At 39.6% G+C, this 22,546-nt stretch overlaps 1 protein-coding gene across 3 annotated transcripts in view; it reads left to right on the forward strand.

The window, feature by feature from the left end:
- LOC144660681 (histone deacetylase 4-like) overlaps positions 1 to 22,546 on the forward strand; it is a 43,944-nt gene that overhangs the window by 12,947 nt on the left and 8,451 nt on the right. For all 3 annotated transcript variants that reach the window (XM_078521381.1, XM_078521382.1, XM_078521383.1), the window contains 14 exons: positions 1,551 to 1,803; positions 2,765 to 2,870; positions 6,124 to 6,209; positions 6,798 to 6,923; positions 7,896 to 7,978; positions 9,024 to 9,998; positions 10,848 to 11,094; positions 18,569 to 18,738; positions 19,266 to 19,315; positions 19,585 to 19,643; positions 20,339 to 20,391; positions 21,263 to 21,316; positions 21,957 to 22,010; positions 22,144 to 22,199. In XM_078521381.1, the coding sequence (XP_078377507.1) occupies positions 1,551 to 1,803; positions 2,765 to 2,870; positions 6,124 to 6,209; positions 6,798 to 6,923; positions 7,896 to 7,978; positions 9,024 to 9,998; positions 10,848 to 11,094; positions 18,569 to 18,738; positions 19,266 to 19,315; positions 19,585 to 19,643; positions 20,339 to 20,391; positions 21,263 to 21,316; positions 21,957 to 22,010; positions 22,144 to 22,199 (2,372 nt within the window). The remainder of the gene's footprint in view (positions 1 to 1,550; positions 1,804 to 2,764; positions 2,871 to 6,123; positions 6,210 to 6,797; positions 6,924 to 7,895; positions 7,979 to 9,023; positions 9,999 to 10,847; positions 11,095 to 18,568; positions 18,739 to 19,265; positions 19,316 to 19,584; positions 19,644 to 20,338; positions 20,392 to 21,262; positions 21,317 to 21,956; positions 22,011 to 22,143; positions 22,200 to 22,546) is intronic.

Raw genomic sequence — 22,546 nt, forward strand, 5'->3', positions numbered from 1 at the left:
CGTTTAAATTTAATGTTTCTTATATCTTTAATACTGTTAAAGTCATTAACCAACATTAAGTGTTTTCATTTCTCTTGTTTTAACTGTAAGTTCCGGTAAAATGGCGGTCATAAGATTTTGTTGGGCAAAAATACTCGGCCATAAGACGCACCCCAATTTTGGCATGAACTTCCCACAGAAAAACAGATAAATTTTTCTCGAAAAAACCGTGCGCCTTATAACCGAATAACTACGGTATGTGAAACATTGTATTGTATTTATTTTCCGTGGTTTTTGCTTCGTTTTAACCCTTTCACCACCGCACGTTTTGACAGAAAAGTGCCCCTAACACTGGCCATTTAGAAAATGGCGATTTCTCAGGAAGGAATGGTGCACAAATTTTTCAAACAAAGCTAGCGCGTACTACAAACATCGTATCTAACTAAAAAATACATCACTGCAAAGATAATTTCACAGCCAAAAAAATACATTAAAACAGTTATATTCATTTCATTCAAAACATTTACAAAAAACAGTGAAAATGCTGCACAACTCTTACCGCATTATGTAAAGATCGTTTGAGAGCATCCCTGCCACATTCAGGTGAATTTCTTGTTGTTTACGGTCTACAGTTCGCTTGAAATGTCTTACACATCTTCACTAGTTATCGATCGAACAATTTTGAAGATATTTGCCTTTAACTCTTGAAATTCACGGTTAAATTTGCTCTTGAATATTGTCTTCACTTTCGGTTGTTGCTAAAAATGGCGAAAAATATTGCGCGGTAAGTTTTCTCCTTCGTTTTACAATGCTTTCTTCATCCTTCAGTTTGTGGAAACAGGCGGCCATTTTGTTTTCAAAGCATGTGCTTTCACTTGCATAAATTAGTTTTCCAAATATGGAAAGTAGTGCCCAGTTTTTCCCAAAACAGAAGAGGTCGTTTCCAGGTGTTTTGTTTGGCCGCTAAAGGGGCCACGGGTGTTACACGCACTTTTAATTTTTGGCCGCTAAAGGGGCCACCGTTGGTGAAAGGGAATAATGGAATAAGGAATAATGTAAGCAGTCTGCATTTTTTTAAGTTTCTTTGTTCCATTTAACAAAGAAACTACTAAAGATGCAGACTGGAAAAACCTAGTTTTTGGCACTATGTTATTTCTCAGAAACAGAGCAAACGCTGGCAAAAATAAACTCATTACAATGTTTCATTTATGTCAACAGACCTGCACGCGAATTTTGGAGTTGCTTTGGCAATGTTCAATCCACTGTACAGAAAAAGATGACACTGTGCATTTTATCACAATACCTTGTAAACATAACACAGCCAATTACAATTACAATTGGTACAAAGAAAGCCATACTTTTTGAAAAATTTGTCCATGTACTGACAACATTGTCTATGCAATTTAAAAGTTTTCAAAACAGGTCTTTTTTTCGAGTGTTTTTAGGGTTGTGCTAAAGATTAAGATTAAGCTGCTATCTTTATCAGTATGGTAAATTGGGAAGGATTGTGCAGGTAGGCTGTTAACGAACTGTGACCTGGACATGAACAAATTGTTGTTTTGCATTGTCAGGTTGAACCAGAAGAACCCAGTGAGAGAGAACAGGAATGCTCATCTATGGATCAGGACGAAGAACCTCCTGAAAAACAATCTAAAATCAAACAAGAGGTGACACAGCCTCCAGCTAAACCTTCTGCATCTCGAGTCGAGCAACACTTTCAGCAGCCGCAAGCACAGGACAACCACCATCCACAACAACAGCAGCAACAGCAATCCCAGCCAGCACCACAGCAGTCCCAAGCATCTCAACAACCTCCACCAGAAAGTAAGTTCATGTCAAATTAATTTTATTCTGTTGTTGTTGTTTAAATTTGATACCATAATCTCCCAAGAACTTTTTTTTGCAATCATTTTCAATCGACTTTGTTTGTTTGCAAACTAAGGTCAGTAGCTCTGTGCATACTGGAATCCACCACAGAATTTCATTAACAAAACTGTAGACTTGTGCCACACAAATTTTTGGTCGTGATTGGTTGTGAAGTTGATTTACAAAAGTCTTATGGCACACAATTTTTTGGTTGTGAAGTTGCTTTGCATAAGTTGGAGAAAAACATTGGGGAACAAACTTAATTTTCATATACACTTGTACCACACAATCTTTTTAGTCAAGTGATTGGGTGTGAAGTTGCTTTGCATAAGGTGGAGAAAAACAATGGGGAACAAACTTAATTTTCATATACACTTGTACCACACAATCTTTTTAGTCAAGTGATTGGGCGTGAAGTTGCTTTGCATAAGGTGGAGAAAAACAATAGGGAACAAACTTAATTTTCATATACACTTGTACCACACAATCTTTTTAGTCAAGTGATTGGGCGTGAAGTTGCTTTGCATAAGGTGGAGAAAAACAATAGGGAACAAACTTAATTTTCATATACACTTGTACCACACAATCTTTTTAGTCAAGTGATTGGGTGTGAAGTTGCTTTGCATAAGGTGGAGAAAAACAATGGGGAACAAACTTGCTTAGTAGGCTCAGGTAGTAGCTGTTGCAAGGTCTAGCATGAATGGCTTGCTACCCTTTGAGAGAATAACAGAACAAAAACAGGAACAATACCCCTAGGCTCCAAAACAATAGCAACTGCTACTCTAGAGGATCAGTAGAATTACGAGCTTACAAGAGCTGTTATACTGCTGGATCATTATCATACAGTATGAACCTCAAACTCAATTGATAAGAGGGATCTTCATGACTGACATTACGATCATCTTGACTTCTGTTGTAGTATCATCTAGTGAGGTGAAAAAGCGTCTTCATGAATTCGTAATTAGCAAAAAGCAAAAGGATCATGCAATTGCATCTTTGTCTGGAGCACAAGCATTCAAGCACTGGTTAGTTCAAAGTGATTTTGTTGTGTTTACAAATTTAGTTTATAACAAGGTGACTATAACGATTACTAAACAGGTGGTCAGGTACCAAAACATCAACTTATATTTTAAACCAAGAACAGAGCTACTATTCACTATGATAACAACATGGCCGACGCACAAGGAAGGTTTTCCCAAGATGCCATGTGGCCGCAGGAAGCTTGATGCTTCATGTAAGCGTACTCGTTACAGTGACTTGATTTTGTTTTCATTCTAGGGATTGCTTATTAGAAAGGGGCACTTGTTGGAAGGAAATCATTACATTACATTGCCAGATGAACTTGTCAAGGCTGTGCTCTAGCGGTGCCTGGTCGCCTCAGGCGACTAACATTTGGTCTCGGGCGACCGAAAAATAAACTGCTTGCCCGGCAGGGCACCCGGCCCTCTTGTTCGCCGTTCCACACTGTAGTATAGCAGGAGATTGATTGTTAAATTATGTTTTTGGCTGATTGATAATGTTATTTGTGGGAAAACAGGCTTCCACACATTACGAAGTCAAATGTTTATGCTTGCCAGCGCTGTCAAGTTCGTTCCACATGATTTAACACAAGCTTGACTTTGCACGTGACAAAATGCACGGACATTAAAAAAATATGTGTTGAAATCTTGAGTTTTTTCCTTGAGATGATTTAGTTTTCATTTATTTTGGTATATTACAGTGCGGAGACACTCGAACCATGAACGCCACGGCTTTATTTGCACTTTATTTTCACTTATTTTGTAGTTATTTTTGACATTTTTCCAGAACTAACCAATCACAGCCACGAGTCGAACAACGGTTTTTCCGTATGATTGACAGCTTATCTCCACATGAATCTCTTGCACGCAAGTTATTTATAGCCCCATCGTGGGAAAACGCGACTGTTGCTGTTTAATGAAGATGGCTACATCGAGACTCTTCTGAACTGAATCCTTCAGAGGTTCACTTATGGTTTAAGTATCGATCTTTAGGTCTTAAACTGGAACGTCTCTCAACATAATTCGGAAATACTAGAGGCCGGCTTAGGCCATGTTCGCTGTAGCCTATGTGAAATCCCTGGGTGAAATCCAAAGACATCGAAGCATTCTTTCCGTCTACAGACTGTAAGCCGAAAACGCGCGAGTATCATATTGGAAGCCGGCATATGATTTGCCAGACTCATACTTTAAGTACTAAACTGTACTGAGTGATATGTATAACTCATCTCTCTGATGATTTCCATTACAAAGCAGATTTAAACAGTATAAATCTTTGTAAATACACTTTGTCTGTGGCGATCGGTAGACTTAATTTCACTAGAATGATTCATCCGATCTAGGATTTGTTAAACACTAAATTTTCGGTGTCCTCTGTCCACCTTCATCAGAGTAATGAGTTCGTTAAAACATAAGCACGCGCTAGGCATGTTTGAATACGCCATCCAAATTAATTTCTTAATAGTGGAGTGTAAGCGCGCGGAAGGGGTTTTCTCTCGTTAACCGCGTTGGAATCTTATTGTATAAATCTTATTGTACAGTTACGTTGTGTACGAAATGTTGTTTGACGTTTACCGTCGAAATAAATATTAAATAGCTTGCGTTTCATTTGTTTCTTGTCCTTTATTGAATAAGGAAGAAATTTTTTCCGTCAGAAACCGCCATTATGATAGTTTCACTGGTTGAATATCCCGCTGTATATTGTAAGAAGCAGACCGCGGAAAATTCTGGATTAATGTACCGCCGTTGTGTAAAAACACGCTCCAGTTTGAAAATAATGTTGAAAAAATGTCTCGGCTGTTTCTTCGACTTGAAGCTGTGATTGGCTAGTTCTGGAAAAATGTAAAAAATTACTACAAAATAAGTGAAAATAAAGTACAAAAAAAGCGAAAATAAAGTACAACTAAAGCGAAAATAAAGCCATGGCGTTCATGGTTCAGTGTGCAGTGCGTTGGTGTTAACATAAAATGAAATTCTTCGTATATGCAAATTTCTGCCTCTTCGGCTTCGTCTGCAGATGTTTACATACATAGGAATAGCGACAACTTGTTGCACTCAAAATCTTGATAAAATGTAATTGTCATTTAGCTTAAATTGAAGTTATTTGTTTTTAGACTCGTTGTGGTAATCTCAAACAAACATTCTTAACGACGTTAGGATTTAGGAGATATTTACGTTACTATTAAAGAATTTTCTTCGGATGTATCACAAGTTTGTCAAAATGCAGTGGCCGCTAAAAATAGTAACAAACAACTCCGCTGTGTGTGAAATTATTACCTTTGGTGAATTGCAAAAAATAAATAAATATAAGATTGTTTGCAGTTTCATGAATTTCTGCAAGTTTAAATCAATCCGTTTCTTATTCAAATTGAATGGATTAGTATAGATTATCATTCAAACGGTGGTTTTCTCAGCCTGACCGTCGAAAGAATAGAAACTCAACTTAATTAAATGTTCTTTCTTAAATTCTTGTGATGTTCTTAATTTTTTTTGAACTCTCAACAAATTAACCGCTGAAACAAGAAAAGCTTGCAATTAATTGTTTAAGCCTTAACTTCTCTGGTGTCCTTTTATGAAACTAGATAAAGTAAGGAATTTTTGCGAAAAGGACGAAATTTTCCCATTTTGGCGCGAAAATTTTCAATGGGTTTCCGTATGACAGCATGTACAGGAATTCGCACTTTTTCGACTCACAAAGCCGCTATATTTGTTGAGTGAAATAATTATTCTATGAATCCGAAATGTTGTGTTTATTTTTTGCAAGAGAGACTAAGAAAGATAAGAGGGAAGTAATGCATTAACCTGTCACTTGTTTAGGGTTATACCATAATGTGATTGTTGGAAATAAAACTTATTGTGGCTTTAAAACAACCTTCTCTTACAAACTCTCTGTATTAACATTGTTGTAATGTTGTGTTACTGACAAAGTCAAAGTTGTTCATTGACAAGAAGCAACAAATATATATTTAATAGTGTGTGCTGTTAAATATAATCAACAAGAAATCTTAATTGGTTTTATGATTTAAATTCATTGGTTAATTAGTTATTAACTTATTAAACCATGATAATATTAATAAATTAATTAATTGAATAATTAATTAGTTTGGGCGACCAACCTGAAGGGCTGGGCACCCTACCTGGCAGGGTTGGGAGCCCAAAGGGCTCCCAGAAAATTTCCTTAGGGCACAGCCTTGCTTGTTATACAATTATAAAATACCACTTTTAGAACCAATACCAAGAACTTGTGTTATTTGATTTTTAGGAATCAACAGTATGAACATGATTCAGACAGAATTACACCTCTTGGAGCTGGGTTTGATGGTGTCAACTTCCCTCTTCGCAAAACAGGTCAGGAATATATTACCAGATTATTTGAAAATAGTCAAAAAAGGGTGTTAGTGATTTTGGGTTATAATGAACATCACCAAAAGAACTCCAATTTTTGTGTGTGGGTTTCTTTACATGTGTTCAACATTTTACTGTTTTATTTTCGCTGGCTTCTGTTTCTTTTCCAAGAAATAACGTATGCAAATAACTTGGTTTTTCCAGCTGGCATTTAGGAATTCTCTTGTTTAAGCACAGCAAAGAAACTCCAAAAGATGGGGACAAACCATTTTTTTTGCATATGTTACTTCTCAAAAACCAAGTGAAACCCAGTGGAAATAAAAACAGCACAATGTTTTGCAGACAAAAACAAACCTACATTTTTAGTTGTTTACACGATGTTCATTTTAAGTTCGAAATTACAACCGCCCTTTTTCCACCAAGCGCTTCATTTAATGTCTAAGTCATAGCATTGTGGTCAAAACAGTTTTGTAAAATAACTTAAGGTACTGCTCACGTTGTGATTGGTGCAGGCTGCGTGCATGATCAGAGTTCATAGTGCAAGGTTGTCTGTCCTTCTTATTGTGAAGTTTTTCAACTTTAATTCTACAGCTTCTGAACCTACCCTCAAGGCAAAGTCACAAATCAGAGCCAGACTCAAGAATACTTATGGAAGCCCCTTGATTTACAGACGGAGAGATCGACCCCACAGAAATAGAATACACAGAAGCCTAACATGTAAGTGCTGCATACAGTACTAACAATTTAATATTGTACCCTTTTCTTGGGTTCTTTTACACTGGATCAGATGAGGAAATGTTTCCAAATTTTTTGGCCACCACTAAAGGTTATTTTTTTATAAGTGATTTTTTCATACCTGGCATAGTACAGGTTCTAAGCCTTAGAACCAAAACTTAAAATTTGTAAGGAAACATATTTTTATAAGGACACATTCTGCATCAGATGACTGACTGACACATCCTAAATATACTTTTCACATTGAATGTCTCATGTTAGTGGAGCCAGAATTACAGTTTCTTTGGATGGGGAATAGCAGTACTCACATGCAAGTCCAGGAAAAATGGTGACCATTTTCCAATCAATCTGATCCCTGGAGGGCCGCATTCCTTCTGGTCTATGCCAGGGATCGGGACCTCTGGGCTAACATGAAAGCCTGCCACAAAGGCAAACCAATCTTCTGGTCTATGCCAGGGATAGGAACCTCTGGGCAAATCTAAAAGCCTGTCACAAAGGCCAAAGAATCTGATTGGCTGTTGAAAACTTGCTCGTTTCACCATGATCCCTGGTGCACACACACACTCAAACTGGAACCAGGATTTCCTGGTTCTGGTTTTGGATTAGCCTAGAGCCATTGTGTTTTCCACGAGCTGGTCAAGGGGAACGCAGGCTCTGGGAGCGAGATTGTTTTCTGATAATTTGAACATCGAAGGAGCAAGCCCAGGTGCATCCTCAATGTTGACCAGTTCCATTATCCTGGAAGGTTTGATTGATTTCCCTAAAATGGTCAAACCGGTTTGGACTACGCCTGGTACTCTTAGTTGCCTTATCGTACAGAAGCTGGAGTTAATGCCGGCACTAACAAGCTACTTGGTTTCTTTAATACATTGGTTAAAACATTAATCTGACATTACTTGTGCCGTCAGTAGCATCTGTAAGTATAATATATGATGAATCATGTTTTGGTTTTAGTGGAAAATGCAGGAGGTGAAATGGCTGAATGTTCAAGCCCAGGGTCTCCAAACCAATCAACGTCAGCTTCCCCCCACAGAGAGGTAATGTAGTAAAAAGCAGTGTGTTTGGTAGTTAAGGTCAGCATAAACCTTAAGGGGGGGCCAGGTCTGCATGTGGTTTTGTTAAGGAGAACACACACCACAGCCGAAACAATTGATTAAAGAAAGGTTAAATATTTACAAAAGTGTGTGTTCAGGGCGGCCATATTGGAGGAGTGAAACAATAGAATGATGTTCCTTTGGGGAAAAAAGGCATTTTTATGCAAATATCTTTTATTGTTTGACTCGTCCAACATGGTTGCCATGAACACACTCTATAGCAATTAGTGAAGAAATTTGAATATTCATATATTCGTGCTGTGACCTCACAAACATAGCTTGGTAAGCCTGTGCATGCACTCAAAAAATCAGTCATTACACATGAATGGCAATAACTGAAAAAATTGTTCAGAATTTTGAAATTGCCTGACATGCTTTAGTAGGTCATGGTTTATAATATGCTGTCTCTCTGTGGAATTCTTTTCATGCCTCTGTCAGCCCAAATCTTCATGCCCCCTTCACTCATATGCCTTTGTTAGCAAAAAAATACCAGAATGTGTGTTACATAAAATCTCACCTCCAGTAAAATCATGCATGTTTGTAATCACTTGATTGTTCTTCTCTATCCTCGAAGACCCAGGGACAGTTAGTCGGGGCGACGGGTAGATCATCGGGACGATGGAATTTTCAGGTGACAGTTTACAACATAGAGCGAAAAATCACGTCGTCCCGATGATCTACCCATCGCCCCGACCAACTGCCCCTGGGTCTCCGAGGATGGTTCTTCTCATGAGAACACCATTTTACTTTATTCTCACTGCACCATAACATTCCTGAGACCATCATAAAAATTATTATCTGACCAACCGGCCTTGTTCTGCCCTGCTGCTTTCGCCACACTCCTGTTTGTTCACCCCACCTTGTTTTGTTCCTTCTTTACTGCTTTTCCCTACATTGTCTTTGGCCCTCTTATTGCCCTTTAAGAACACATTTCTTGTTAGATTTTTTTCTGTTTTAGCTTGTTAAATCAAGACTTTTCCTTCATCAGGGCTCATCACCGTTAAGCACTGGGCCAGGGTCTGGGCTTGGCCACAGTCTACCCAACCTCCAAGCAATTCCACATTACCCATCAGGACTGGATCACAGCCGAGGCAGCCATCTATGGCTTGCAAGTCAACTTGCGCACCAGCCTCGTGTGCTGAGTCACACCAGTAGCTTATCAAGCAAAGATGCCTCTCACATGGAGGTCCAACAGAGTCCCTATTCCAGTCAAACAATTTCTGATGGAATAGAAGAAGAAGATGAGAGTGATCTTGCTGCAGCTGCATTACATCAAGCACGATGGAAGCAGCTGGCATTAGCCCAAGCACAGGCACAAATGTTGTCGTTAGGCTATGGAGGACAGCACTTAAAAATGAATTCCGCAGCACCATCGACCACATCACCCCCAGCGACATCCACGTCACCAGAGGGACAGAACAATTTGTTACCGCCCCAGGGGGCAGGTCTTTCTGCGTCATTAACATCTCCACAGCTGGGAGGGCAGTTAAAGGTGCACCGTCCATTGCGGCAGTCTTATTCAGCACCAGGCTTGACTTTGTCAAATGGTGTGGCCTTGCACCAGCAACAGCAGCAGCCAAACCCAGAACTTTTACAGCAGCAGCATGTGCAGTTTTTAAAGCAGCAGCGGCAATACCAGCAAAATCCAGCTAGGTTTATCCAGCAGCTACAACAGGAATTACTCCTACAGCAGCTCGGAGCAAAAAATCTTCAAATGAACTTGCAGAAGTTACAGGAGATACAACAACAACAGCTTCACAAGGAATCTCAAGCGGCACTTAAAGAACACTTAGAACAACAAATGCAGCAGAAAGAGGCTTGGAAAGAACGGCTTCTGCAGCTACAACAACAGCAACAGCAACAACAGAAACTGCAACAAGCTCAACAGCAGTTGCAGCAGCAACAACAACAACAACAACAACAACAGCAGCAGCACAGATTAAAACCACAACGACTTGTTCGTGTAAGTGACTGAAAATGGTTAACACTTTCATCTGATAAGTGTCGATTTTTCCCATGGCACTATATAAGTGTTCTATTCATTTACTTTCATTTGAACTTTATCACACTAGGCTGAAAAGGTAGAACTATGTTTGCTTGCTCATAATAAAATGTTTAAGAAAAATTGCATGCATCACCATTTGTTAGTTTGAGTTCATATCTCCATAAAGCACTTAGTAACTGCTTTGTTGAGCAGTGATGCTTGCAGGGTAACCTTGCGAGTTGGAGTGCACGCAATATCTTGAGTATTTTGTGCAGTGAATAATTATCCTCCTACTCTTGCACTGTTTACTTTTGCTACACGAGTTCACACCAGCTCAGTATTTTTAAAGGTTACTTGCACTTTATAATGCAGAAATAATTGGAAATTGTTCTTGGACATACTTTAGTAAGAATTCTATGAAACAATTAGATTATCGGCTTTCAATTTCTGTAAGGTGATAGTTGATTTGGCCTAATCATTGGCCTTATCAGCAAATTTCGAGCTCATAATCTAACCAATTCAGTCAACTCTTGCTATTATGGACACCTTCGGGACTACAATTTGGTGTCCGTTATAGAGAAAGTCCGTAGAAGTGGGAGTAGTTTTCAGTATTATTCTTATTTGCTGGGACTGTAACTTCTGTTCGTAATAACAAGTTGTCTGTAATAGAAAGGTGTCTGGAAGGCAGAGTTAACTGTAATTGGAATTGTGAGGGATTGAAGGTTTATGTCACAGCTTATTCCCCCTGTACATGTTATGAGCTACATGTGTACAAGTCAATAAATATAACACAAAAATTAATTTTAACTGTAAGTGTTGCCATCACAGACACAGAGTCATGAAGACCTACCTTCACCTCAGTCTGCCCAGGAGCAACAAATTCAAGAGCTTCAACTTATTCGCCAATTACGGCAACAGGATTCCTCTCATGGGGGATCACTGCAACAGGGACACCAACATGCCTTGCAGCTCCGTCAAGCTGATTTAGCAGCAGCATCGTCAGCAGGGTCTGTCTCTCCTGGGGCGACTGTGGGTCACAGACCTCTGTCAAGGGCACATTCATCTCCTGTTGTTGGTAAGTTATGTTTAAAGGCCTGGTTAAACTAGGAAACATTGTTGTGGACGCAAATGTTTCCCAGTTTAGCCACACGGGAAACATATGTTGCGGAAACAAATTTTGCTTCACGGAAACAAAAAAATGTTTTTGCCTCGAGTCAAAAACATTTTTGCTTCCTTTACAGATCATTTGGTAACATTGTGTTCCTACAAGCAAACTGAAGGTCGACTGGGGTGAAATAACATTGCCAAACTTGCAAAAGTACACAAAATGCCGATGACCGAAGTAAAAGCTGTTTGCAGCTTCTAGTGGGACGGATATGTGCATGAATTGTGCAGCTTTTGGTTAAAAGCATGAAACTTGGCACAATTGCACAACTCAAGCTGCTTATCAAAAATGGATATGGAGCCATCACGAAAAATTATGGGATGGCGATTTATTGCTGATATAAAAAATGGCGGCCATTTTGAACCGGAAGTGAACGGTTGAAGAACCGGAAGTACTATTTAAAAGTACTTTGTACCCTTGAAACCCGTTTCTTTACAGAAATAAACAGCCTAGAAAGCTTCAGAAACGTTTATTTATCTGTGTTGGAGCACAAAATGTGAAAAAGGGGATTTTATTGCATGTTTAAGAGTCTAAAGCTATTTTGGAACTCCAGTCGAAATTTCACAAAGCAAAGAAAGCAAACGTTTTTGTAATAACATTTCATTTATTCTGCATTTGTTTCAGTTTTACAGGCAGAACCATAGATGCAAAGGTTTTCTGAGTATTTTCAAGGGATCAGAGCATGTCATGTCTTCAGAAATATCTCTGCATAACACTTACATATTTCATTTTATCCTTGCTTGTGCAATACAATGTCCTGACAATGTCAGTACTTTAACTCCTTAATTGGACACAGAGCTTTCCATAAGATCAAAAAAGCTTATCAAAATAAATCTCATGTGTTAGCACATTCTTCGGCACACGAACAAAGAGCAGTGCAACGTAAATCTGCCTTTACACAGGAACATCTCGCCCGGCATCCTTTCCTACATCCGCATCGGACAAGTTCTCGGCATGACTTCGTCACATCAGTCAGTGTCGTCCAGAACGGCTTCCAAATGCCTTCCTCCAAAGTCCATCCCCATTCTTGTGGACTCGGTAGCACTGGACTGGGAAATAGCGCCTGTCCCCAGCAGTAACCAGCCTGATATGCAGCACGCTTTGTATGTTCAACAAGAGCGGCTCTTGTGGGTGGGATGGCGTCAAGCGTTCTTCCTTTCTGAGTGAACAGCTGCTTTCTTGCATCATTGACAGCTGTCTTGCTACTCGTTCTGTCGTACAGCAGCACAACAAAGCGCTCTAGATGTTCAATACATCTGTCGCTTATCTCGGTGGGGCAGTGAGCTAGTGCGAGAAATGCACTTGTGACGTCTGGGTAAGACTTCCACGCCTCTAGGGCAGTCTTCTTTCCTCTTCCTCCGAAACAGGACACAGTGTCACAACCGGTGAAGGCATGGAACACTGGAAGTGCCTTGGAGACCTGTGGTCCCAACTTTCTGGATATTTCGTGGGCGGCAATGAAACGAAGGTGAGTTCCCGATCCAAATGCTACCCAAAGTTGTAGTTGTTCTTTCTCTCTAAGTTGCTGAAAAACTGCAATTGTCAGTACCAGGACATCTGTGTCGACCGTGCGTAAGAGGATCTTCTTATGTCCTTGATTCACTGCGTCTTGAACATGCAACAACATTCTTGTGTCAGCTTCTTCTTGTGTACAGGGAGCCAGGCTTGAGTTGTCTGTACGTGGCAAAGTGGACAGGATTTGCTTGCCGTAGGTTGAGATAACTTCTTTTTCCACTTGGAGGGATGCGATACACTCAGACAAAAACTTAAAAAGTTCAACCTTGTTTACATCTACACGTAAAAATTCATTCCATTTACGTGGAAGCTGATTGTTTGCTGAGACTCGCCTTCGTACACCGGTTCCTCTGCCAGATCTGGTGGTCGCTTTTAAGCTGTTTGCGACATACTCATCCCACACGACATCTATACGTTTGACATGGCGAAGCTGTGCCTTTATATATGGCAAGAATGACTGCTCAGCGTAACCCAAGAAGGTTTTCTCTGTTCCTGGCTTGATCATGTTCACCGCTGCAGCACCGTCGATGATAATGACATCAATAGCAGGAGGCATTTCACTTTGCGGCGTAGTAATAGCCTGTAGGCATTCTGTAAGGTCGGACTTCTTCTTGGGAATGCGCAATTTGCCGAGATGCGATAAGGATGGTGGACATCCCTGGTTCTCGTGCTTAAAAAACTCCTCTAAGTCACCGTCCCTTGTCTGACAAGATATGTACAGCCTCGCAAAAAGTGAGCAGTCACTCTTCACGGATGAAAGCTGCTGAGTTGCACGAGAAGATGCTTTCGGTGGGGGTGAATTGAACAAACTGACTTTGTTTCTCTTAATAGGATCATACAGCGACTTCTTTCCATGAACAAGACGTTCGGCTACAAAGGTACTGAACTGCTCTCTACCAATTGCTTCTATTTGGCGTAAACTTGTAACAGCCTCTGATCCAGCAATTTCCTTGGTGTCCAAAACTATCAAGTCTTGACTTTCTTCCAAGAAAGGGTTGCCTAGATCTTCAATTGTGGCGACAAGAGATTTCACATCTTTGAAGAATGATACTTGATAGCTTCTTTGAGCTTCATGATGTTTCCCTTCCTGTGCCTGGGTCACTGACGTCACGCTAGCTTCAAACTCGTTTACCAATCTTGCCATTTCTGGACCGGATATCATCCATCTACGGAGAGCGCTAGGATTTTCAGTCAGGCCAACGGCACCGCCATCACCTTTAACAATTGCATTATTCTGCTCATGCGCCTGGTCAATTGCAATGGCCGAAAACTTCCTCTGGGACTTGTGGACTGTGAATAATCCCCTGTCAACAAATTGTGCGAATACGTCTGGGGCTGTCTGCTGGAGTTCGGATAGATCACGTAGATGAACTGGCAGCCAACGTGCATAGTTAGTGTGATTCAAGGCAAAGAACCAAGGCAACATTTTGTGGAGGGCGTTGCTGTAAAGCGTGAAGCTGGATTGACGAATCGATCTTAGAAAGACAAAGAATAAGAGCTGCAGCTGCAAGGTTGTGTACCAGAACTGAAACTGTGGTACTGCTGATGCCTGCTGGCTACACCAGTTATCGAAGGGAAGAGCGTCATGTCCGTCATCTAAGCCCTCTTTGTACTTTTCATATGCATTCTTGAGTAACACGAACAGGCAGCTGGCTGTAACTTGATGTGCTCGCCGAGAACGTGTAACGCTTGTGGCTTTGACGAACGATTCTGCTGTTCCAGGTGAGGCAACATTAGCGTCGACCAGTGCGGCCACCCATCCGCTATCTTCAAGCCACCCACCCAGAACTTTCAAAAAGGCCATTTCAATATGAAGGCCCCCAAACATGACCACAATCTTCTTCTCTCCAAATTGATCTGGCCAGTTCCACTGTATCTGCTTAGCAACAGCGTAAAGTGGCTGATCCATGGCGATAACCGGGGTTTGACCGGGGTTTAGATGGTGTACACAAGCCTTGACGACATCCATTGCATGGCGGATCATAGCAACTGACTTGGCTTGATCAGGGAACAGAGGCAACAAAGCAGATATTGCAGATGAAGAAGTAGTATTCTGATGGAGGTCTGTGGTGGAGTGATATGCTGCCCATGAAATGTTTTTGTTTTCCCCCAGACTTGGTTGATTCACAGTGATGCTATTGACATTTTCCAGCCAGTTCAACTCCTCTTTCATGGCATTGTTGACAATTCTGTCCTCTCCTTGCAGTTGGTTCCTTGTTGCTGGAACTGGGGGAGTTTTGTTGGGAAGTACAGCTGGTGCAACCTCGGTATAAGACTTGGGAAGTTCCGCAACAGATTTTGTGTTAGCCTCTGAAGTTTGTGACACATTCACTCGTGCTCTTTCGTTGCCAGGTACTTCAGCAGTACTGTGCTGGAACATCGATATCCCCGTTCCATGAAAAGAATCCCGCGCACTCGTAGAACTGGGGTTGTGGTCGATGTTATCGACGGCGGATGTCGTAAATAAACCTGAATGAAGATTAGGTGGGCACACAACCTTTTCCTCCTGGTACTGTCGACAGACTGCATTTCCCAGATCTGTAGAAATTGCAAGCACCCTGTCATATGATACACTTAAACCCAGTGTGTGCATCGTTTCTATGAGGTCGCGGCTACGGGACTTGGCATGAATCGACAAACCCACATATATAGAAATGGGGGTTTCGCGAGATTTGTTTCGTCGCTCCCGCTTAATTTCTCCATCGCGACGACGGTGATAGCTGTTGTATTGTAACAACTGGGAAATGGTCAAACCGGCTTGAGCAGATGAAGGGTTGACTTGCATTTCAATGTTTGGACCATAAAGGATCATATTTACAAGTGACAGTAGCGACGCTGGTACCGAATTTAACTGGCAATTGGATCCAAAAAAACCATCGAATGCATACTTCTTTGCGAGCATATCTTTGCGCACAATGCTTGCGGCCTTGGCAAGAAGCATCGCTTCCTCGTCACAATCTTCCTTGTGAGCTTTCTGCAACGCATTAGCAAGATCAGCTTTGAAAGCAAGAAATACATCTCGCCCTTGCTTGTATTCTTCAAGTGCTGGAATATGCTTAAGAATACGTTCTTTTAGCCGTGTAGTGTGAATACGCCCCGACGTGTCGTCACCAAGTTGCGCCAAACGAGATGTGTACTTGTTGGCGAGTTCAGCAAGTTTAAAAACTGGAAGCTCAACATCACTTGCCACGCGCGACTCTTCGATATAAGACACAAGTTCTGCAAGCGCGATGCCTTCGGGTCGTCGTAGATTCTCCTCATCTTTTTCTTGTTCACCTTCTCTGACTGTCGCCGCCTTCTTATACAAAAGTGCTAAGCACGAGGCATGATATTTTGAATCACGTGCTACAAGGTCTTTTGTGCTTAGTTTAGCTAACAATTTCTCGTCCTGTAGTGTAGATGCGCATTTCCTTACACGTTCATCCAGGACCAGAGTCGAGGCATTATGCAGAGGGTTCTTTCTTGAAGTTTGATCATCGCATATAAAGCATGTGTCAGCGCTGTCGAGTGATGCCGTAGAATTTGCTCTTGTGAACTTTCTGCCAACTGGCTGCTCATCTTCAAGTGCACGTCTTTTTTCTGCTCGTTTAAGCTTAGAGCAATTGAATTTATCATAACAACTTTTGTGCCAACGAGCTTTGCATTTAATAAAAGTACTCTCTAAGCCGTCACCTTCATCTAGGCGTGAGAGATCAATCTCAACGGGCATACAATCAAGATCACTGAACTTAATTATGTTACCAGCCAACGTTCTGTAGCCTGCCCCAACATCTGATTGACGCTTGGTCTCCGCAGGGCATCGTAAGGACTCATCTTTGTTTTTTTGGCAAATAGCACATCGAGCCCAGTTGGTCTTGGCTTCCGCTGTTTTTTGTTTACTTTCCGCGTCAGTCACACTTTTTTGCATTGATTCACTGAAAATTCAAGTTTTCGATATCAGGAAAGGAATAAATAGCATTATAATCAAGTTTCATTATCACCAAAATACTATGTTTGCGACCCAAAAGCTATTACACCTCACTCAGAGGACGTAAATGTTCTCTTCATTAGTATAAAGTAGATTTATCTCGATTTTTTATACATCTTCAACATCTAAGAATTCAACAGAAAGTACATGCTATTAACAGAACATTATGTACTTATAATAGGCCTTATAACGGTTTTCGACGCCATCTTGACGAGTAGGCAAAGCGGGTAGAAATTACAGTGTTTGTATGTGAATCCGACGGCAAATATCTTTTACAAAGATTGAATTCTGGACAACTTATGAATTGTAAAGTTAAGATACTAGCCAAAAGTTTTTATTCACCGAGTCTGAAGGATGTAGCTGGGATAGAAAGCGTTCAGTTACGTTTTTAATTTTTCCACACATTTTTCTATATTTTTTTCCGCATGATTGACGCTGTTCGCGGGAAAAATTATAGACAAATGTATGGGAAATTAAAAACGTAACTGAACGCTTCAAACTCGGCGAATTAAAACTTTTGCCTAGTAACTTAACTTTACAATTCATAAGTTGTCCAGAATTCAATCTTTGTAAAAGATATTTGCCGTCGGATTCCCATACAATCACTGCAATTGCCTACTCGTCAAGATGGCGTCGAAAACCGTGATTATATCACACAGCGTTATCATTAAAATTAGATGCAAAACAAAGAGCAACTGACAATGTACAGCTAAAACAAATGGATTGGATGTTGTTAAACGTAAATGAACTGAGAATTAATTCAAGCAAAGCGTAAATAATGAAATACTTTCAAAAGTTTTTGAAACTTTAAAAACTTTTGGAATTAAAATGGAATACCGATACTTACAGTGCTTGTAGTGACAATAGCATCCGTCTTTCCAATTAACAGCAGGCCTCTTAACTCCACATTGTTACATTTCTAGTGAAACTGTCTAGTAAGTAGCTAATGATTAGATTCTTTTCTTAATCCTTTGGCAAACACGTGTTTGTTAAACCGGTGAAAAACAAAATGGAGGAACAAGTGTGCATCTGACTAAGCCTTTTGGTATTCTGGGTAATTTGCCCCAGGCCGCCACGGCTAAATTAGCTAATCTGTTCAAAAAGCGCGGAAATCAGCCTTCTTAGTATTTTTTCAATAGATAATTTCCTTATTTTTAAAAGCCAATCGCATAGATTACAATACAACAAATTTTGCTGAAGGAAGATCCATTTACTGGATAAGTTTTCTGTTTTATGACAAGGGTATAAACCAGATCGTGATAATGTACTTCAAACAATTTTAAACAGAAGATCGGCTAAAGATTATAAACCCGAGTCTGTTATTACTGTTTTCACTCTTACACTGGTAATATTTAATATATCCTCAACTATTTCCGATAAACGTACCATACACTTCCGGTCTAGCAAAAAGGTATCACAAAACTCTTGAAACTTTCAGTTTTGTAGATGTTAGGTGAATTATTTAAATAAATGGAACACATTTATAGTGATAACAATAATTTTTTTTAAAAAAATTAGCTCTTAAAGCAGTTAAGATGAAAATACTTGTACTTCCGGTGATGTTCAATTTTACTTCCGGTCAAAATGGCGGCCGTTTGGAAAAGACCCTTATTTACACGCTTCAGCAGCAAATTTCATGATGGCTCCATATCACAGATTAATCGGTTTGGCAAAGACAGCATTATCACCAAATTTGGCGCTTTTAACCCTAAAGCGAACAATTTGATGTAAATTCTGCACATATCCGCCTCACTATTCTTGTTCGAATAGGGGTGCTCGTCACATATAACTTAAAAGTTGGGTGTAAATTTCACGAAGGGCCCTTATTCACTGGATAGAGGGCACTAAATAAAAGCATTGCAGTTCAGGTAAAATGATGACATTGTTTTTTTCTCATTTTAGGCAGTGGCCAATTGTCCGACACTTCCAGCCATACAGGCCTTGTTTACGACACAGTAATGTTGAAACATCAGTGTTCATGTGGAGATGCAAGTTCCCACCCAGAACACCCAGGCAGATTGCAGAGTATCTGGGCACGGCTTCAGGAGACTGGCGTGGCCAATCTTTGTGAGGTAAGTGTTTTACGACATGTTCATGCTTCACAGGTGCAAAAGCACAAGAAACCAAGGTACCCAAGTGCCAGAGTAAAAGGTTTTAACCTGCTTCTCCTGTGCTGGAATTCTAGCATAGGTACTTGAAAAAAATATTAGTGCCCCACAAAAATCATACTATGTCACCGTTCCTGACCTTGAGTGCAACCACAACACACAAAAAAGCAGTGGAAATTCGTTGATGCTATTTGTACAGTCCAGAAAGTTCAGAAAAATTTCCAATATTATTGTTGTCAAGTGAGTCATTCATATGGTATGCAGGGTCTAGGCAAATAAGTCTGGCTCATAAATGGCGCTCACTAGAATTGCTTAGGTAAACATAATATTAAATGAATTGGCAATAAACAGTAATTTCGAAGAAATTCAGTAATTTCTCTTGACTCTTGTACAAATAGCAAATACAAGTTGCTGTACGAACAGTCACTGCGTTAAAAAAGCCCTGTTGTTATGAAGATAAACTTAGAACAACTTAATGTTATTTCCTACAGCGTGTCCGGCCACGAAAAGCAACTCTAGCAGAGATTCTTACAGTTCACAGGTAAGAGATTCTAACCAGCAATGAGTGTGCAGTTAGTTGTCTTAATGGTCAGCAGCTGCTCCTAGCTCTTGCCAGGCTCAAGATTCTGTGTTCCTGGAGATACACTGAACTGCGTGGTGTCATGCACTTGTATCATGACTGGATTTCAGTGAACCTTAGCAAGCTACCTTGTTTAGGATTTTTAGAGAGGGGGCTGAAAAGAGAGGGGGTGAGGCTTAGGAGAGCTTTTACAGAGAGCGTATTTTTGATTTTTGCTCTATTGTTTACAGCGAGCAGCACACCATGCTTTTTGGCGGCAGCACTCAGTGTAGAACAAAGAATGAAGATGGTAGGTAGAATGTCTACTTTGATATACATTATTCCATTATGAGTTAGGCTGGGTTGAATAGGATGGCAGTGATTGCTGAACGTCCAACTCTGCAATCAAGGCAAGGCAAGGCCCTTCCTGTCATGCCGCTCATTCCAGCTCACACTGTGCCAATGAAATATGTGTGATTAGAAGTAGAATCCAAGGGTTAAATTTACACACAAAACTTGCATGTTTGTGTATATAAAGTATCGAATTGTGGAAATGTAAATTAAAGAAAAACAATAATTATTGTATAAAGCAATCTTACTCACTCAGGTGCTATTTTTGTCATCTCATTGTGTGTGTGAGCCAAATTAGATTGGTCCTATCTTGCTGATCAAGGATTAAGTTCTCAAAAGGGTTTTGACAAAAATGTCACCAGAATAGGACATGGCTCAATTTACAAATGAGGACTCTTTAAATTTGAAGCAAGAGGTCCCTGAATTATAAGTTACAAAACCACTGCTAACACTGGCACAATCTGTTCCTCAAGCTTCCACCATGAGTGTAGACAAATATGATTCTAAATATCTGAGATGTTTGTGTAGTGAGGTTTAAGATGATTTACACATAATATATTTATAAAACAATCAAATAATACTAACATGTACATAGATGCAAATTGCCCTACAAGTTGTTTGTATGAAAATGATCTTGTTTGTTTGTTTTTCCAGGAACCACAACTATGCTCAAGTGTTTTAACAAGCTCTTTTGTGGAGGAATAGGGGTAGGCAAAAATACTCTTTTATGAACAGATAATTTATGGTAACATGTTTATTCAGAAAACTGTTGTAGTGCTTTTCAAATGTTTTGACTTTTTTAATTGCTACTTTTGCAAGAGGGGCTCTTTTTTGGGTGAAGTGCTTATTGAGTAATGTTTAATAAACGAGCAGGAGAGCTTTATCAAGTTTAAAACACTCGGCTGCGCCTCGTGTTTTAAACTTGATAAAGCACGAACTGTAAGTTTATTGAATTGCTTCAAAAACCTCTGATGTAGATCTTTTTATTCTTGCTCGCACTGATATTTAGATTTTGGGTTATTTTGGGCAAGAAAATTATAAAAAAAAAAATAAAATTATAAAGAAACTCATAAACATTCCTTTGTATTTTCTTAACGAATTATTAATGAGTTTCTGAACATAACATAACATTTAATTTAACCTCGAATTTTGATGTATGTATATAGTTTCTGAAAAACTCATTAAAATTTTTTTCCAAAATTTGGACTTTTTTAAACTGCTTCTTTTCCTGAAAATTATACAATAGAAATCGGATTTCTCGAACCTCCAGGGGAATTGAAAATTGGTTTGAGAAATCGCGAGGTTACGGAAATCAGGGGTAAAATACAGAGAATTACTATCCAAGGGAAATGAAAATTGGGTCAAGAAATCGAAAGTTTGAACAAACTGAGGGTTCGATAAATCTGGATATTTTTGCTATAACAACAATAAAATCAATTTGTTCTCATGTGTACCATATAAAGGTGTAGTGCTAAACTGAGTGGTACTTTTTTTTGGTTACTACCCTTTCAGGCAACAGATCTCACTTTCAGCCATGCTACAATTTAAAGAATTCTCAACTTTTAATATCTCGTGTAGGTTGATGGGGACACGATATGGAATGAAATGCATAGTGCCAATGCTGCCAGGATGGTAAATAATAATTCACTAACTTATCATGCTCAATTTGTTAATTTATTTCTCAAACGTGAAATGTCAATTTTCACACCTAAGGTGTGAAATTGCATTTAAATCACAGGCTCATGGAACTTAAGATGGCCGATTTATGGCTTTCCTTTGAAAGTTGCAGAGATAATTCCTACTGAAGCTGATTCACAGTTGAAAAATATTTTTTTAAACACCTAAGCTCCCATAAGCAGGGCTGTAGGCAGAAAAAAATTCTGACTGAGGCAATGTTCATGGTTAAATTTTTCTTCCAGAGGTATTTACTCTCCCTCCTCAAAAAGAAACAAAACAACAAAAACGCCAAAAAAAAAAAAATGACTGAGGCAGTGCCTTGGTTTGCCTCAAAGCGGCTAACGCTATTGCCCTGATAAGCATACACCCCAAAGATAAAATCCTATTGGGCTTACTTTTATTTTAATCATTGAAATTTACCCCTCTGTTCCTCACGGTGATTTTATGGTGCATGTAATTTCAGTATCATATTAATTTTGTTTGTTTTGTGGTACAAAAGAACCCAATAAGTGGTTTAATTTTTTTCCTTGTTACAAGTATGAGTTATCACAAAAGTTTATTGATTTTGTAATTACTTTTTCTCATTTATGTTTAGGCTGTAGGGTGTGTTGTTGAATTAGCCTTTAAGGTTGCTTCTGGAGAACTGAAGGTAAGTGTGACTTTCCTTACCTTGCAATTTTACATTGTACTGGCAGATTAGCATGTTACTATCACAACTTGTACGTGTTGCTTGCCTATGATGCTGGGTATCATTATTAATACTTTTCTCTAACTCTTGTCAGAATGGACTAGCATTAGTGAGACCTCCTGGGCACCATGCAGAAGCACATCAAGCAATGTAAGTTGAATGCAGTTTAAGCACATTCACAACTAAGAGCTGACTTTTCTCAGCAGTCAACAGTGATGGCATGCATTCAGGGCCGTACCTAGAATTTTTTGTCTCCGGTGGCAAACTCCACACACCTTTAGTTTTCTTAGTTTTTTTAGCTTTTACTCATGAATGCATAATGAACGAGTATAGTGGGAAAGTTGACCCATCCGTCCATCCTTCCATCCATCCTTCCATTGCTGTTAACATTATGCAAATTAGGTATGCTCATGGGCGCTTTCTAAATTTTGTTTCCCTCGGCTGTGAATAAAAATACAGCTTTACAAAGGTATCATTTCAAAGAAATAAGTGTAGAA

This window comes from Oculina patagonica, chromosome 7, assembly GCF_052425735.1.
Source record: "Oculina patagonica isolate OP01 chromosome 7, crgOcupat, whole genome shotgun sequence".
Lineage (NCBI taxonomy): Eukaryota > Metazoa > Cnidaria > Anthozoa > Scleractinia > Oculinidae > Oculina > Oculina patagonica.